The sequence below is a fragment of the Rhinatrema bivittatum genome, chromosome 2 (genome assembly GCF_901001135.1).
Source record: "Rhinatrema bivittatum chromosome 2, aRhiBiv1.1, whole genome shotgun sequence".
NCBI classification, from domain to species: Eukaryota; Metazoa; Chordata; class Amphibia; order Gymnophiona; family Rhinatrematidae; genus Rhinatrema; species Rhinatrema bivittatum.
In genome coordinates this window covers 2,641,719-2,659,240 of record NC_042616.1, presented here as the reverse complement: position 1 = coordinate 2,659,240, position 17,522 = coordinate 2,641,719, and the positions used below count along the sequence as shown (strand labels likewise).

Sequence of the window (17,522 nt, the reverse complement as noted above, 5' to 3'; positions counted from 1 at the left end):
TTCTGGATCTTAGCTCTGTATTCTGTCTCCAGCTGTGGTCTCTGCAGTACTGATACAGATCTTATGCTTTCTTGATCTTAGCTCTCTATTCTGACTCCAGCTGTTGTCTCTGCAGTACTGATACAGATCTTATGCTTTCTGGGTCTTAGCTCTCTATTCTGACTCCAGCTGTGGTCTTTGAGGTACTGATACAGATCTTGTGCTTTCTGGATCTTAGCTCTCTATTCTGACTCCAGCTGTGGTCTCTGCAGTACTGATACAGATGTTATCCTTTCTGGATCTTAGCTCTCTATTCTGTCTCCAGCTGTTGTCTCTGCAGTACTGATACAGATCTTATGCTTTCTGGATCTTAGCTCTCTATTCTGACTCCAGCTGTGGTCTCTGAGGTACTGATACAGATCTTATGCTTTCTGGATCTTAGCTCTCTATTCTGACTCCAGCTGTGGTCTCTGAGGTACTGATACAGATCTTATGCTTTCTGGATCTTAGCTCTCTATTCTGACTCCAGCTGTGGTCTCTGAGGTACTGATACAGATCTTATGCTTTCTGGATCTTAGCTCTCTATTCTGACTCCAGCTGTGGTCTCTGAGGTACTGATACAGATCTTGTGCTTTCTGGATCTTAGCTCTCTATTCTGACTCCAGCTGTGGTCTCTGAGTTACTGATACAGATCTTATGCTTTCTGGATCTTAGCTCTCTATTCTGACTCCAGTTGTGGTCTCTATAGTACTCATACAGATGTTATCCTTTCTGGATCTTAGCTCTCTATTCTGACTCCAGCTGTGGTCTCTGAGGTACTGATACAGATCTTGTGCTTTCTGGATCTTAGCTCTCTATTCCGACTCCAGCTGTGGTCTCTATAGTACTCATACAGATGTTATCCTTTCTGGATCTTAGCTCTGTATTCTGTCTCCAGCTGTGGTCTCTGCAGTACTGATACAGATCTTATGCTTTCTTGATCTTAGCTCTCTATTCTGACTCCAGCTGTTGTCTCTGCAGTACTGATACAGATCTTATGCTTTCTGGGTCTTAGCTCTCTATTCTGACTCCAGCTGTGGTCTTTGAGGTACTGATACAGATCTTGTGCTTTCTGGATCTTAGCTCTCTATTCTGACTCCAGCTGTGGTCTCTGCAGTACTGATACAGATGTTATCCTTTCTGGATCTTAGCTCTCTATTCTGTCTCCAGCTGTTGTCTCTGCAGTACTGATACAGATCTTATGCTTTCTGGATCTTAGCTCTCTATTCTGACTCCAGCTGTGGTCTCTGAGGTACTGATACAGATCTTATGCTTAGCTCTCTAATCTGACTCCAGCTGTGGTCTCTGAGGTACTGATACAGATCTTATGCTTTCTGGATCTTAGCTCTCTATTCTGACTCCAGCTGTGGTCTCTGAGGTACTGATACAGATCTTATGCTTTCTGGATCTTAGCTCTCTATTCTGACTCCAGCTGTGGTCTCTGAGGTACTGATACAGATCTTGTGCTTTCTGGATTTTAGCTCTCTATTCTGACTCCAGCTGTGGTCTCTGAGTTACTGATACAGATCTTATGCTTTCTGGATCTTAGCTCTCTATTCTGACTCCAGTTGTGGTCTCTATAGTACTCATACAGATGTTATCCTTTCTGGATCTTAGCTCTCTATTCTGACTCCAGCTGTGGTCTCTGAGTTACTGATACAGATCTTGTGCTTTCTGGATCTTAGCTCTCTATTCCGACTCCAGCTGTGGTCTCTATAGTACTCATACAGATGTTATCCTTTCTGGATCTTAGCTCTGTATTCTGTCTCCAGCTGTGGTCTCTGCAGTACTGATACAGATCTTATGCTTTCTTGATCTTAGCTCTCTATTCTGACTCCAGCTGTTGTCTCTGCAGTACTGATACAGATCTTATGCTTTCTGGGTCTTAGCTCTCTATTCTGACTCCAGCTGTGGTCTTTGAGGTACTGATACAGATCTTGTGCTTTCTGGATCTTAGCTCTCTATTCTGACTCCAGCTGTGGTCTCTGCAGTACTGATACAGATGTTATCCTTTCTGGATCTTAGCTCTCTATTCTGTCTCCAGCTGTTGTCTCTGCGGTACTGATACAGATCTTATGCTTTCTGGATCTTAGCTCTCTATTCTGACTCCAGCTGTGGTCTCTGAGGTACTGATACAGATCTTATGCTTTCTGGATCTTAGCTCTCTATTCTGACTCCAGCTGTGGTCTCTGAGGTACTGATACAGATCTTATGCTTTCTGGATCTTAGCTCTCTATTCTGACTCCAGCTGTGGTCTCTGAGGTACTGATACAGATCTTATGCTTTCTGGATCTTAGCTCTCTATTCTGACTCCAGCTGTGGTCTCTGAGGTACTGATACAGATCTTATGCTTTCTGGATCTTAGCTCTCTATTCTGACTCCAGCTGTGGTCTCTGAGGTACTGATACAGATCTTATGCTTTCTGGATCTTAGCTCTCTATTCTGACTCCAGCTGTGGTCTCTGAGGTACTGATACAGATTTTATGCTTTCTGGATCTTAGCTCTCTATTCTGACTCCAGCTGTGGTCTCTGAAGTACTGATACAGATCTTATGCTTGCTGGAACTAATATCTCTGTGGGCCGATGCCCAGCCTAGTGTACAGCTTGATATGCTGTTGGACACGTGTTCTGTACACGCTAGAATAACTCCCAGTGCAATAACGGGATTAACGTGTCCATGTTGCATCGGCCTGTGACCAAACATCCATTGAGCGCAGCATCCTGTCTACAACAGTGGCCAGTCTGGGTCATTAGAAGTACCAGTCTGATCCTAAATAATAGATTGAGTTCCTTGCTGCTCATTCCCAGGGATAAGCACTGGATTTCCCCAAGTCCATCTGTCTAATAATTGTTTACAAACTTTTCTTCCAGGAATTTTAATTCCAGCTGTGCTAGATGCCTTCACCACACCCTCCAGCAACAAATTTCACATCTTAATGGTGCATTGCATGAAAAGATAGTTTCTCCAGTTTGTTTTAAATGTGCTACCTGCTAGTTTCATGCGGTGTTCCCTAGTCGTAGTACTGTTGGAAAAGGCGAATACTCGTGATTTTGTAAACCTTTTTTATATCTCCTCTCAGCTGTCCCTTCTCCAGGCTGAAAGGCCCCATCCTGTTTCAGGGAAGTTGTTCTATCTGCTTTCTCATTTTGGTCACTCTCTGCCTTTTCTAGTTCTGCTGTATCTTTCTCGAGGTGTACTGGAGGTGTGGTCGCACCATGGACAGGATACTCTGTCTTTTATTCTCTCTTCCTTTCCAACATTGACCACCACCACCGCACACTGAACCGAGGAGTTTGAGTACTGTCTACAGGGACGCCGAGATCCTTTTCCTGCTAATACTGAACCCAGCATTGTGTATCTGTAGTCAGAATATTATTGTTCCTGTGTGCATCACTTTGCACTTGTACACATTAAATTTCATCTGTGATTTAGTTGCCCAGGTTTCCAGTCTTGCAAGATATTTCACAGTCTGCTTGTGAATAATTTGGGTCATCTGCAGATTTGATCACCTCTCCGACTGCTCTCTTTTCCAGGTCATTAATGAACATCAGCCTAGCACTCCCTCTAACATCCCCTGTGTTTATCCTCCATGCAGACGCCGTTCCATGCATCCACCACCCTCTCTGTAAAGAAACATTTCCGTACATTCCTCCTCAGTCTACCTCTTTCACCCTCATCCCGTGATCCCTTGTTCTACAGCCTCCTGGCTCTGATACTTTACAGCGATGTTTTCAACCTTTTCACACCCGTGGCACATTTGCATTATTAAAAATGTTGTGTGGCACTGCCTGTGTGATGAGGCAGGGCAGACATGGAGAGGACTCGTATATTTAACCTGAAATAAAATTAGGAAAAAAACGAAAGCCCCAGCAGTCTCTTCCGGATTTTAAAACAAAGGGTGAGAGAGGAGGGAGAAACAAACATGAGCCTGTCACAGTGATCCAGCTCCCTCTGTGCAAGTGCAGGGTGAGGGAGACGCACACGAGCCCGTCACGGTGATCCAGCTCCCTCTGTGCAAGTGCAGGGTGAGGGAGACGCACACGAGCCCGTCACGGTGATCCAGCTCCCTCTGTGCAAGTGCAGGGTGAGGGAGACGCACATGAGCCCGAGTGCAGGGGCGAGGGAGGCGCGCACGAGCCCGTCACGGCGATCCAGCTCCCTCTGTGCAAGTGCAGGGTGAGGGAGACGCGCACGAGCCCGTCACGGCGATCCAGCTCCCTCTGTGCAAGTGCAGGGTGAGAGAGACGCGCACGAGCCCGTCACGGCGATCCAGCTCCCTCTGTGCAAGTGCAGGGTGAGGGAGACGCGCACGAGCCCGTCACGGCGATCCAGCTCCCTCTGTGCAAGTGCAGGGTGAGGGAGACGCGCACGAGCCCGTCACGGCGATCCAGCTCCCTCTGTGCAAGTGCAGGGTGAGGGAGACGCGCACGAGCCCGTCACGGCGATCCAGCTCCCTCTGTGCAAGTGCAGGGTGAGGGAGACGCGCACGAGCCCGTCACGGCGATCCAGCTCCCTCTGTGCAAGTGCAGGGTGAGGGAGACGCGCACGAGCCCGTCACGGCGATCCAGCTCCCTCTGTGCAAGTGCAGGGTGAGGGAGACGCGCACGAGCCCGTCACGGCGATCCAGCCCCCTCTGTGCAAGTGCTGGGTGAGGGAGACGCGCACGAGCCCGTCACGGCGATCCAGCTCCCTCTGTGCAAGTGCTGGGTGAGGGAGACGCGCAAGAGCCCGTCACGGCGATCCAGCTCCCTCTGTGCAAGTGCAAGGTGAGAGAGACGCGCACGAGCCCGTCACGGCGATCCAGCTCCCTCTGTGCAAGTGCAGGGTGAGGGAGACGCACATGAGCCAGAGTGCAGGGGCGAGGGAGACGCGCACGAGCCCGTCACGGTGATCCAGCTCCCTCTGTGCAAGCGCAGGGTGAGGGAGACGCGCACGAGCCCGTCACGGCGATCCAGCTCCCTCTGTGCAAGTGCAGGGTGAGGGAGAAGCAGGTCTGGTGCGGGCACTCGGCTGACAAATGTGGCTGCAGCTGCTCCCAGCACTCAGAGTGAGTCACATCCAGTGCTCAGTGCACGCTCTCCCCTGTCTCACTCAAGCTGGGGACAGGACCGAGGCTGGAAGCTCAGGAGGGGGAAGATGAGAAGCTGTGTGCAATGTGTGCGCTGTGTAAAGCAGGACCCAGCTATCTGTGTCCTGCATGCTGCTCATTAATTACCGCACGCCAGGCCTTCTGCTGTAGCTGGGAAGACGAGGCAAGCATGATTGCACAGGTTCTCAGACAGCAGCTCCTATGCATTTAACAGTCACTGCCGGTGTCTCTTGCTGCTGTGAGGTGCTGAGAGCAGAACCCGGGTGCTGGCCTGGATCTGAGCATCAGGCAGTGGTGACTTTTCCATGGCAGAGCTGGTCTAGCTGTGGCACACACTGAGCAGCTACATGTGGAATACTGTGTGCAATTCTGGTTGCTGCATCTCAAAAAGGATATAATTGCACTGGAGAAGGTACAGAGAAGGGCAACCAAAGTGATAAGGGACATGGAACGGCTCCCCCATGAGGAAAGACTAAAGAAGTTAAGGTTGTTCAGCTTGGAGAAGAGACGGCTGAGGGGGGATATGATAGAGGTCTTTAAGATCATGAGAGGTCTTGAATGAGTTAATGTAAATCAGTTATTTACTCTCTCAGATAATAGAAGGATCAGGGGGCACTCCTTGAAGTTAGCAAGTAGCTCATTTAAAACAAATTGAAAAAAATTATTTTTTACTCATCGATTATTCTTGGAGACTTCAATCTACACATGGATGAAGTACCACTATCCAACTCCAGCTCCATACTGGTTTTGAACGTACTACTTCAAGTCCCTTGGTCAGACCACGCTCTAATACTTACAGAGGTTCAGTGAAAAGAGACTTGGAGTTCACCTGATAACAACATAACCCCACTAACCTTTCCACCTAAAATTAATCTTGAAGACCTTCAAAAATAATTTACACTACTGGCACAGCAGATTAAGTTGGACGACTGTCAAGCGCCACTAATTCCTGGCTCCAAGAAGCCTCCAAGATTGCTGATAGGATGTGTCCAATAAAAACAATTCAGATTAATCCAGATAAAATTTGTAATCCATGGTGCACAAAAAACATTAGAAGAGAAAAAATTTCCCTTAGAAAACTAGAAAAAGCTTGGAGAAAAAATAAGAATTCTCAAACATTAGGTAATTATTGGGCCACTTAGAACCATTATAAAAAAAAATCATAGAGGAAGCCAAGAAATTATACTTCAAAAATAAAATTCAAAAACATTGCAATAATCCACGAACACTTTTTTCGATCGTAAAAAATGTAACCAAACAAACTACACATACTATAAACACCCTACATGAAAACAAATGTAATGAGATAGCGCTGTTTTTTAAAAAATAGAATAGTGAATTAATCTCAAATATCTCCTCAATACCTAACCTTATAACTGAGATGAAAATTAAAGAAGGGATTTCCTGGAACACATTCGAAGCTGCTTCAGTTTTAGAAATTGAAACCCTAGTAAAGACCCTTAACCCAGCAGTTCCTCACCCCATTGATATGATACCCATTAGCTCTCTTAAGACCATCTCCAGTATTATCTCACCAGTTCTAGCTGCCAGAGTTAACCTGTCCTTAATGGAAGGACAGATACCCATAGAACTGAAATGTGCGATCACTAAACCTATCTTAAAAAATCCTAATCTTGATTACAATTAACTAAATAACTACAGACCTATTTCTAATCTTCCGCTAATCACAAAGTTAATTGAAAAAGTAATTCAAAGACAATTATCCAACTATCTCGACTCCAATAACATTCTCTTTCCCAACCAATTCGGTTTTAGGCAGCACTTTAAGACGTAAACATTGCAGATTTCATTAGCAGACACAGTTCTTAGAGGTTTTGACAGTGGGCAAAGGTATTTTTTAGTCCTTTTAGGTTTATCGGCAGCATCCGACACAGTGGATCACAGTATCCTCCATGCGAGATTGACTGTAATAGGGATTAATGGCTTCATTTTAAATTGGATTTTATCATTTCTTCAGGAAATATCTTTTCAAGTAAAAATTAAAAATACTGCCTCAGATAAGATCACACTGGAAACAGGAGCTCCTCAGGGATCTGCCCTTTCAGCAACATTGTTTAACACATACCTACTACCTGTACGTTACTTACTGGCAGGACTAGGATTTAACTTTACATCTACGCTGATGATATTCAGTCCCTGGTACCTATTGATGACACAATAGAAAAAGCACTTAATATTATTACTATTTATCTAAATGCTTTAAAATAATTACTATCTCACTCAGGGGGTCATTTATCAAAATGCGCTAAGGCGTTTTTGCATGCGTTAAGGGATTATTGCACGCGAAAACGTCTTTAACGCATGCGATAGCACCATATCGTATGGTGCGATACAAATTTGAAAAAGAGGAGGAGTTAGGGGTGGGCTGGGTTTGTGAAGTGCTATTGCACAGGCTTAATGCTGATTTTAACTACACCTATTTCAATAGCGTTAAGCCATGTGATAGCTTATGTTATGGTTTTATTGCATTTCATGATGTCTCCTGAAAGGCCTGTTTTAGTAGATTTGAAGCTCCTGGAGCACCAGCCTAGCCATCTGGGGGGGGAGAGGGGAGAGACTAGCCATAGTGGCCTCTCCCTAGATTGGTATTTGTATCTCTATGGGAGGCCCACCTAGTAACTCGAGGTGAGGTTTAGGTATTAGTGTAGGGCGTTAGGGGCCACTTTGACATTCAACGTGAGACGTACGAACAGAACAGTGGTCTCTTGTGAAGATTTGATGACCTACGGAGAGAGGAAACTCACCCAAAGATGAGATTTGTGCAATGTTCTCTCAACCTAGCTTGATGTTACCCAGGTAGAGAGTCCATCAAGCTAGGTTGCGAGGACATTGCTAGTCTCTCTCTCTCTCATCTTAGCTCCCTGGGACCATTAACAATGGTCCCCCAGTGATTGAATGTAGGAAATCCAACAGGTATGGCTGTTATCGCAATTTGCGCTAACTTAGCTCTTCGCATAGGTAATTAGCGCAAATTGCGATAAACTGTATATTAGTATAAAACACACCCCTTTTGCTATCGCATGTGATACTTATCGCATTTTGATAAATCCAGGCCTTAGCTTTAAATATGGAAAAAACCGAAATAATGTTATTAGAACGGAAATTAAAAAATGATAAAATTCCCCCTTTAATTCTTGAAAATAACGTAAAGATTACACCTACCATATTTCTCCGGGACCTCGGTATTACACTAGAAACAGAACTCAGCTTCAAAAAACATATCTCGGCTAAATTAAAAGAAGGATATCAAAACTCATTACATTATACAAGCTGAAACCTTTACTTGAAAAAAAAAATGATTTTAGAACCGTTCTGCAGTCACAAATTCTATCCAACGTAGACTACTGCAATGCACTACTTTTAGGACTTCCAGTATCCACAGCCAGGCCACTACAGGTATTACAAAACGTGGCTGCCAGGTAGTAGAAAGCACGATCACATAACACCGACATTGATTTCTCTACATCAGTTGCCGATCACATATCGCTCCCAAAATAAGAGCCTGCATTCTGCATAAAATACTCTGTGGTGAACAAACAGAATGGCTAAATAGTACCATCCGATTACCTGTTCCTGAAAGGAAACTTAGATCAGCAAATAAGGGCCTGCGGACAATTCCTAATGTGAAATCCGCACATCTGACAGAGGTAAGAGAAAGAGCAGTATCGATTCGAGACCCCAAACTCTGGAACTCTTTGCTAGTAGAACTGAGATATTAAAAAATTTAAAGCTGATCTAAAAACCTGGTTCTTCAACTGTGCCCACTCCGAATGTAGTTAATATATCTTAATGCTATGTTTTACCTTAGTACGCCTCACGTTAAGATAGTTGGGTACGAATCATTTTATACTGACTTTAGCATATATTAATGTAAGTAATTAATCATTTTGATATCTTTTAGCGCTATTTTAGAATGATGTTTTATGCTCCTAGTCAATGTGTACGTTCTGCCTGCAGTGTGCCTCATGTGTCCTGTATACCGAGGGGCTTGCTGAACCAGGTTTACAAAAATCAGGCAGGCCCTATCTTCTGTAGTCTCCTGAAGGCCAATAAGTCATCAAGATTTTGCTCCGTTTTACTGCCACTGATTTCACGGCCACCAGGTCTCGCTCACCTACACTGGAGAGATGTTGTTTCAACCCCTTTAAATCTCTGAGCATTGGTTGCGAACCAGTGAATTTCGGCAAAGTTTTCAGACCTAGTGTGACCCCCTTGCCCTGTGAGATCACTTGCCCTGTCAGTTGATGTGCGTGCAGAAGAAAGGTTGTTAGTGCCATCTTCCACCTTGCTTACCGCAGCCTTTCCTTTATGTATTTATTTATTTTCTCTCTTTTCTAAACTGCCTATCATTAATCTAGGCTGTTTACAAATTTTGCATACTAAAAATTTTAAAATAAATACAATTTATTTGTTTGTTTTTATATCCTGACATTCACCCAGGGTATCACATGGGTTTACATCATGTACGGTGAGATAGTGAGATTATAGAACACACTATGTTGTATAGAAAACAGAGAGCAATCGCATCGAGGTAGGGTTATTTTACCTATGGATACATATACATATATGTAGGGGCAGATTTCAAAGGGGGACGTGCCTAAGATACGTGCGTACCCCCCCCAAAAACCTGCCCCAAGCTCCCCTTGCGCGCGCCGAGCCTTTCTCGAATAGGCTCGGCGGCGCGCACAAGCCCCGGGGCGCGCGTAAGTCCCGGGGCTTTCCTGGGGGGGGGCGTGTCGCGGCTGGCACGTCATCGGGGGCGTTCCGGGGCCGCGGGCGTGGTTCCGGCCTGGGGGCATTTCGGGGGCATGGCTGAGGCCTCCAAAACCGCTTCCGGGCCGGGGAATCGCGCGCCGGCGACTGGCCGGCGCGAGCGAGTTACGCCTGCCTCGGGCAGGTGTAACTTTTATAATAAGGGTAGGGGGGTTTAGATAGGGCTGGGGGGTGGGTTAGGTAGGGGAAGGGAGGGGAAGGTGGGGGGAGGCAAAAGAAAGTTCCCTCTGAGGCCGCTCTGATTTCGGAGCGGCCTCGGAGGGAACGGAGGCAGGCTGCACACCTCGGCGCGCGCCGGCTGCCGATTATGCGCAGTCTTGCGCGCGCTGACCCCGGATTTTATAAGATAGGCGCGGCTACGTGCGTATCTATTAAAATCCAGCGTACTCCTGTTTTGTCCAGAAAGACACAGTCTTCCGTTACTAGAAATGATTTCCCTGTCAATTGAATCTAATTCAGAGAGCAGAAGAGTCGGGATGGGGCCAGGAGCTGTGAAGCTCCGCATCTTCACTCTCCCATCACATCATGTGATCTCCCCTAAGAATGATTTTTAAAAGTGAAATGACCTGAGAAGAAAATGAGAATTTTCGGTCTGCACATCCCTATCCTATTTGTGTCTTTTTTTCTGAGGTCCTACTCCTGGCTCTTCCTCAGTGAATTTAATAAGTCCCTGCACTATTTCCCTCTCTCCATTGGGTAAACTGTGCTAGCACTGATACAGGGGACCCTGGACGCGCCTTTGTCTGAAGCACTGACAGCTGGAGGTTACGAGTAATTTAATAGGCACAGGTTCTCATGCCAATAAACTTTTCTGAGTCTGAATGTGATGAAGGATCTGGTTTGTGTGCGTGCTTCTCCCTGGCACTCTCCTGTCTGATTCTGCAACTTGCACGGAGATTGATGGCCACAGGTGTTCATAAGGACCTCTCAAACAGTCTCTGCTCCGTCTGAAGAAGGGAGGCAGATGTGTGACAGACAGCTGCAGTCTGTCCTGAATGAGGCCTTCAGGACTTCGCTTCTAGCACATGTTCCTCTCAGCACAAAAGAGAAACCAGATTCTTCACGGGATTATTTGACTGGTGGGAGGTAAGGACAGGAAATGCCAGGAGAGAGGAGATCCCTGGGCTGCACCGAGGAAGTGAGAGACCAATCCACAACATCATTAAGAAAGCACCAGGACTGGAACAGAGAATCAAATTAGAAAAAAGATCGTTGCCCAGCGTGAAAATACTTCTTACGCTAGGTTCCTTAAAGATGGGTCACTTCGGGGTGTAATTCTAAGCACAGTGTCTCCTTCAGCCAAGCCTTCCTACGGTGGCTGCTCGGGTCTCTGGTTTTGCTCTAACCTTACCAGTTAGAAAACTTTATTGCTAGGACAGTTTGTGCACATGGGAGAACATAAGAACATAAGAAATTGCCATACTGGGTCAGACCAAGGGTCCATCAAGCCCAGCATCCTGATTCCAACAGTGGCCAATCCAGGTCACAGGTACCTGGCAGGATTCCTAAATTACATAAGAACATAAGAAATTGCCATGCTGGGTCAGATCAAAGGTCCATCAAGCCCAGCATCCTGATTCCAACAGTGGCCAATCCAGGTCACAGGTACCCGGCAGGATTCCTAAATTACATAAGAACATAAGAAATTGCCATGCTGGGTCAGATCAAAGGTCCATCAAGCCCAGCATCCTGATTCCAACAGTGGCCAATCCAGGTCACAGGTACCTGGCAGGATTCCTAAATTACATAAGAACATAAGAAATTGCCATGCTGGGTCAGACCAAGGGTCCATCAAGCCCAGCATCCTGATTCCAACAGTGGCCAATCCAGGTCACAGGTACCCGGCAGGATTCCTAAATTACATAAGAACATAAGAAATTGCCATACTGGGTCAGACCAAGGGTCCATCAAGCCCAGCATCCTGATTCCAACAGTGGCCAATCCAGGTCACAGGTACCCGGCAGGATTCCTAAATTACATAAGAACAAAAGAAATTGCCATACTGGGTCAGATCAAGGGTCCATCAAGCCCTGCATCCTGATTCCAACAGTGGCCAATCCAAGTCACAGGTACCTGGCAGGATTCCTAAATTACATAAGAACATAAGAAATTGCCATGCTGGGTCAGATCAAGGGTCCATCAAGCCCAGCATCCTGATTCCAACAGTGACCAATCCAGGTCACAGGTACCCGGCAGGATTCCTAAATTACATAAGAACATAAGAAATTGCCATGCTGGGTCAGACCAAGGGTCCATCAAGCCCAGCATCCTGATTCCAACAGTGGCCAATCCAGGCCATAAGAACCTGGCAAGTACCGAAAAACTAAGTCTATTCCATGTTACTGTTACTAGTAATAGCAGTGGCTATTTTCTAAGTCAACTTAATAGCAGGTAATGGACTTCTCCTCCAAGAACTTATCCAATCCTTTTTTAAACCCAGCTACATTAACTGCACTAACCACATCCTCTGGCAACAAATTCCAGAGTTTAATTGTGCGTTGAGTAAAAAAGACCTTTCTCCGATTAGTTTTAAATGTACCCCATGCTAACTTCACGGAGTGCCCCCTACTCTTTCTATTATCCGAAAGAGTAAATAACCGATTCACATCTACCCGTTCTAGACCTCTCATGATTTTAAACATCTCTATCATATCCCCCCTCAGCCATCTCTTCTCCAAGCTGAAAAGTCCTAACCTCTTTAGTCTTTTCTCATAGGGGAGCTGTTCCATTCCCCTTATCATTTTGGTAGCCCTTCTCTGTACCTTCTCCATCGCAATTATTTTATTTATTTATTTATTTATTTATTTATTTATTTAAGGCTTTTATATACCGACTTTCTTGATACAAATCAAATCAACTCGGTTTACATCGAACAAGTGGTTAACCTTAACCGTAACAATTAACAAGAGACATAGATTGAAGAAGCAAAAAAGTTACATTATAACAGGGGCGCAAAAACTGGGGGTCGGAAATAAAGAGGGGAGAGCAGAGATGAGATGATTAACTTTATACAGAGGATGGTGTGGGAGGGGCCCACCACAATATAACGTATATGAATACTTAATGTTTGTTTAATCACAGTAGAGTTAGGACAGATCTAAGTCAAGCTGTAGGCTTAGGAACAGGGAAAGGCTCGGCAGAAAAGCCATGTCTTGAGTTTCTTTTTAAAAGTTATAAGACAGGTTTCCTGCCTGAGGTCTGGTGGCATGGAGTTCCAGATGGAGGGACCTATTGTTGAGAATGCCCGGTCTCTGATGTTTGATTGGTGCACCGCTGATTGGAGGGACGTGTAAGGATCCTTTGTAAGCTTCCCTTAAGGGTCTGGACGTGGAGTGAAGTTTGAGAGGGTGTAGCAAGTCAAGAGGGGTCTGATGGTGTATGCTTTTGTGAATAATTGTAAGAGATTTATGGAGAATCCTAAAGTTTACAGGGAGCCAATGGAGATCTTTTAGTATAGGAGAGATGTGTTCTCTCCGATTGGTATTCATCAGGATTCTCGCAGCCGCGTTTTGAAGCAGCTGGAGGGGTTTTATTGTAGTAGCGGGAAGACCTTGCAAGATGGAGTTGCAGTAATCTACCTTGGCGAACTGAATGGCTTGGAGGACCGATCCGAATTCGTTATGGAAAAGGAGCGGTTTGAGTTTTTTGAGTACTTGTAGCTTGTAGAAGCATTCCTTCGTAGTTTGGTTTATGAATGTCTTTAGACTCAGATGACTGTCAATTATGACTCCAAGGTCTCTTGCATGGGAGATTTGTGTGTTAGTGTGCAGCTGTTGATGAAGTGGACTGCCTTCTTGGGTGATGAGGAGGAGTTCTGTCTTGGTAGTGTTAAGCACCAGGTTAAGGCTTGCGAGGTGGAGGTTGATTGTTTGCAGATGTGAATCCCACAGTTTGAGAGCAGAATCCAGAGAATTGGATATGGGAATTAAGATTTGAACATCGTCTGCATATATGTAAAACTTCAGATTTAATTTTGAGAGTAAATGGCAGAGAGGGAGAAGGTAAATATTGAACAGGGTGGGCGATAATGAAGAGCCCTGGGGTACTCCAAATGGGGAGTTAGTGCGAAGGGATTCTTTGTTATTGATTTTAACCTTGTAGGCTCTATTGTTAAGAAAAGAGTCGAACCATCTGATGGCGGGTCCTGCAATTCCTATGTCTGATAACCGGTTTATAAGGGTAGTATGATTTACGGTATCGAAAGCCGCCGAGATATCAAGAAGTGCTAGGAGGAAGGACTGTCCTTTGCCAATACCAATGTATACCTGATCTAGGAGCGAGATGAGGAGAGTTTCTGTGTTGTGTTCTTTACGGAATCCATATTGAGAGGGGTGTAGAATATTATATTCCTCCAGATAATTCGAAAGTTGATTATTTACGATTTTCTCCATAATCTTGGCTATAAACGGCAGGTTTGATATAGGGCGGTAGTTATTGGGGTCATCCGGGTCCAGGTTCGATTTTTTGAGTATGGGTTTCAGGCTGGCCAGTTTGAGAGTGTCCGGGAAGATTCCTTGTGAAAGGGAGCAGTTGATAATATCTGCTAGATGTTTAGAGAAAGATTCAGGTATGAGGATCAGCAGTTTGGAAGGTATTTGGTCTAGTGGGTGAGTGGAGGGTTTCATTCTTTTTATCATGTTTTCCACTTCTAATGCGTGTGTGGGATCGAAGGATTCCAAACCTACGACTAGATTTGGGGGTTGGGGGGGATCCAGGGACGGAATATTAGGGCAAATAGGTAATTTAGCCAGGGTATTGGAGATTTTGTTCTGGAAGAATACGGCCAGCTCATTGGCTTTTGATTGAGCTAGGTCATCAGGGATTGTAGGGGGAGCAGTTTTGGTGAGATCTGAGACATACGAGAAAAGGGCCTTCGCATCGAAGATCATATCGTGGATACAGTGGGCGGAGAAATCTCTTTTTGTTCGCAGAGTTGCAGATCTGTATTGTGTAGGGCGGCTTTGTATAAGGTTAGAGAGTGAGGGTTGGGATTCTTCCTCCATTCCTTTTCTTTTCGTCTCAAGCCTTGCTTTTGTGTGCGTAGCTCCTTTGAGAACCAAGGCTGCTTATTTTTTTGAGTAGGGTTTATATTTTTTTCCGACAGAGGGCATAGTTTGTTGGCTATAGTTTCTGTAATGTTTTGCCAAGATAGGATGGCTGCATTGGGGTTTGATAGATCCAGGTTAGATAGCTCTTTGATCAGAGAGATACCGAGGGCTTCAGATGGGCAGGGTTTCCTATAATGCAGGGTGGTAGGCTGAGGGGGTGCAGCCAATCTTTTCATCGATCTGAGGGTGGAGGAGATCATATAATGGTCTGACCATGGGATCGGGAGGCATAGAGGAGGTGAGAGTGAAGAGAGGCTGGTGTTTGTGAAGATAAGATCTAGGGTATGGCCTGCTTTATGTGTGGGTTGGTTGATTAGTTGTTTGAAGCCCATGTCCGAGAGGGCGGATAAGAAAGCTTCACAGTTGGAAGATCGAGGCTTGGAGTCAATGTGTAGATTAAAGTCCCCAAGGATGATGGCGGGTGAATCCAGGTTTTAAGTATTTTGCTATTATTTCCACAATAGGGGAGGCATCTAGTTCTAATAATCCAGGTGGGGCGTATGTAAGGAGGATTTGAAGTGATTTGGATTTGAACAAGGCAACCTCTAGTTTTGGTATAGTATTGATTGGTTGTAGGGTGAGGTTAAGAGCTTTTTTTGCCGCCAGGAGGAGGCCTCCCCCTTTTTTGAGATGCGGCGACCAGAACTGTACACAGTATTCAAGGTGCGGTCTCACCATGGAGCGATACAGAGGCATTATGACATTTTCCGTTTTATTCACCATTCCCTTCCTAATAATTCCCAACATTCTGTTTGCTTTTTTGACTGCCGCAGCACACTGAACCGACGATTTCAATGTGTTATCCACTATGACACCTAGATCTCTTTCTTGGGTTGTAGCACCTAATATGGAACCTAACATTGTGTAACTATGGCATGGGTTATTTTTCCCTATATGCATCACCTTACACTTATCCACATTAAATTTCATCTGCCATTTTGATGCCCAATCTTCCAGTCTCACAAGGTGTTCCTGCAATTTATCACAATCTGCCTGTGATTTAACTACTCTGGATAATTTTGTATCATCACTCATCGTATTTCTTTCCAGATCTTTTATAAATATATTGAAAAGTACGGGTCCCAGTACAGATCCCTGAGGCACTCCACTGCCCACTCCCTTCCACTGAAAAAATTGTCCATTTAATCCTACCGATGATGAAGAAATGGCAGAAATATTAAACAAATACTTCAGTTCAGTGTTCACTAAAGAAGACCCCGGAGAAGGACAGACGCTAGTTAACAAGAAACGGGAGAGAACTGGAATGGATAAAACTCCGTTTATGGAAGAGAATGTAAGGGAAGAGCTAGGAAAACTGAAAGTGGACAAAGCCATGGGGCCTGATGAGGTTCATCCCAGGATATTGAGGGAGCTCAGAGATGTGCTGGCGGCTCCGCTGAGTGACCTGTTCAATAGATCCCTAGAAACAGGAGTGGTGCCGAGTGATTGGAGAAGAGCGGCGGTGGTCCCTCTTCACAAGAGTGGGAGCAGAGAGAAGGCTGGAAACTACAGGCCGGTTAGCCTCACTTCAGTGGTGGGAAAAGTAATGGAGTCACTGTTGAAAGAGAGAATAGTGAACTATCTACAGTCGGGAGAATTGATGGACCAGAGGCAACATTGTTTCACCAAGGGAAGGTGCTGTCAGACGAATCTTTTTTGATTGGGTGACTAAGGAATTGGATCGAGGAAGAACGCTCGATGTCATCTACTTGGATTTTAGCAAAGCTTTTGATACGGTCCCGCACAGGAAGCTTGTGAATAAAACGAGAAGCTTGGGAATGAGTGCTAAGGTGGTGGCCTGGATAGCAAACTGGTAGAAGGACAGAAGACAATGTGTGATGGTAAATGGAACTTACTCGGAAGAGAGAGTGGTGGTAAGTGGAGTGCCGCAAGGGTCGGTGTTGGGACCGGTCCTGTTCAATATCTTTGTGAGCGACATTGCGGACAGGATAGAAGGTAAGGTTTGTTTATTTGCGGATGATATTAAGATCTGCAACAGAGTGGACACGCCAGAAGGAGTGGAGAGAATGAGATGGGATTTAAGGAAGCTGGAAGACTGGTCGAAGATATGGCAGCTGAGATTCAATGCCAAGAAGTGCAGAGTCATGCATATGGGGTGTGGAAATCCGAAAGAAATGTATTCGATGGTGGGAGAAAGGCTGATGTGCACTGAGCGGGATAGAGACCTTGCGGTGATAGTGTCTAATCATCTGAAGTCGGTGAAACAATGTGACAAGGCGATAGCTAAAGCCAGAAGAATGCTGGGCTGCATAGAGAGAGGAATATCGAGTAAAAAGAGGGAAGTGATTATCCCCTTGTACAGGTCCTTGGTGAGGCCTCACCTGGAGTACTGTGCTCAGTTCTGGAGACCGTATCTCCGAAGGGACAGAAGCAGGATGGAGGCGGTCCAGAGAAGGACGACCAAAAAAGGTGTATGGTCTTCATCAAATGACTTATGAGGAGAGAATGAAGAATCTAAATATGTATACCCTGGAGGAAAGGAGGAGCAGGG

General features: G+C 45.4%; 1 protein-coding gene across 1 annotated transcript in view; it reads left to right on the top strand.

Annotated features, from left to right (window-relative positions):
• Nucleotides 1-4,995: 4,995 nt before the first annotated feature.
• Nucleotides 4,996-17,522, top strand: part of SMARCD3 (SWI/SNF related, matrix associated, actin dependent regulator of chromatin, subfamily d, member 3) — a gene marked incomplete in the record, with an annotated part of 148,545 nt that continues 136,018 nt past the window's right edge. Inside the window, 1 exon segment of the mRNA XM_029587250.1 lies at nucleotides 4,996-5,066. Within this exon segment, the coding sequence (XP_029443110.1) occupies nucleotides 5,037-5,066 (30 nt within the window).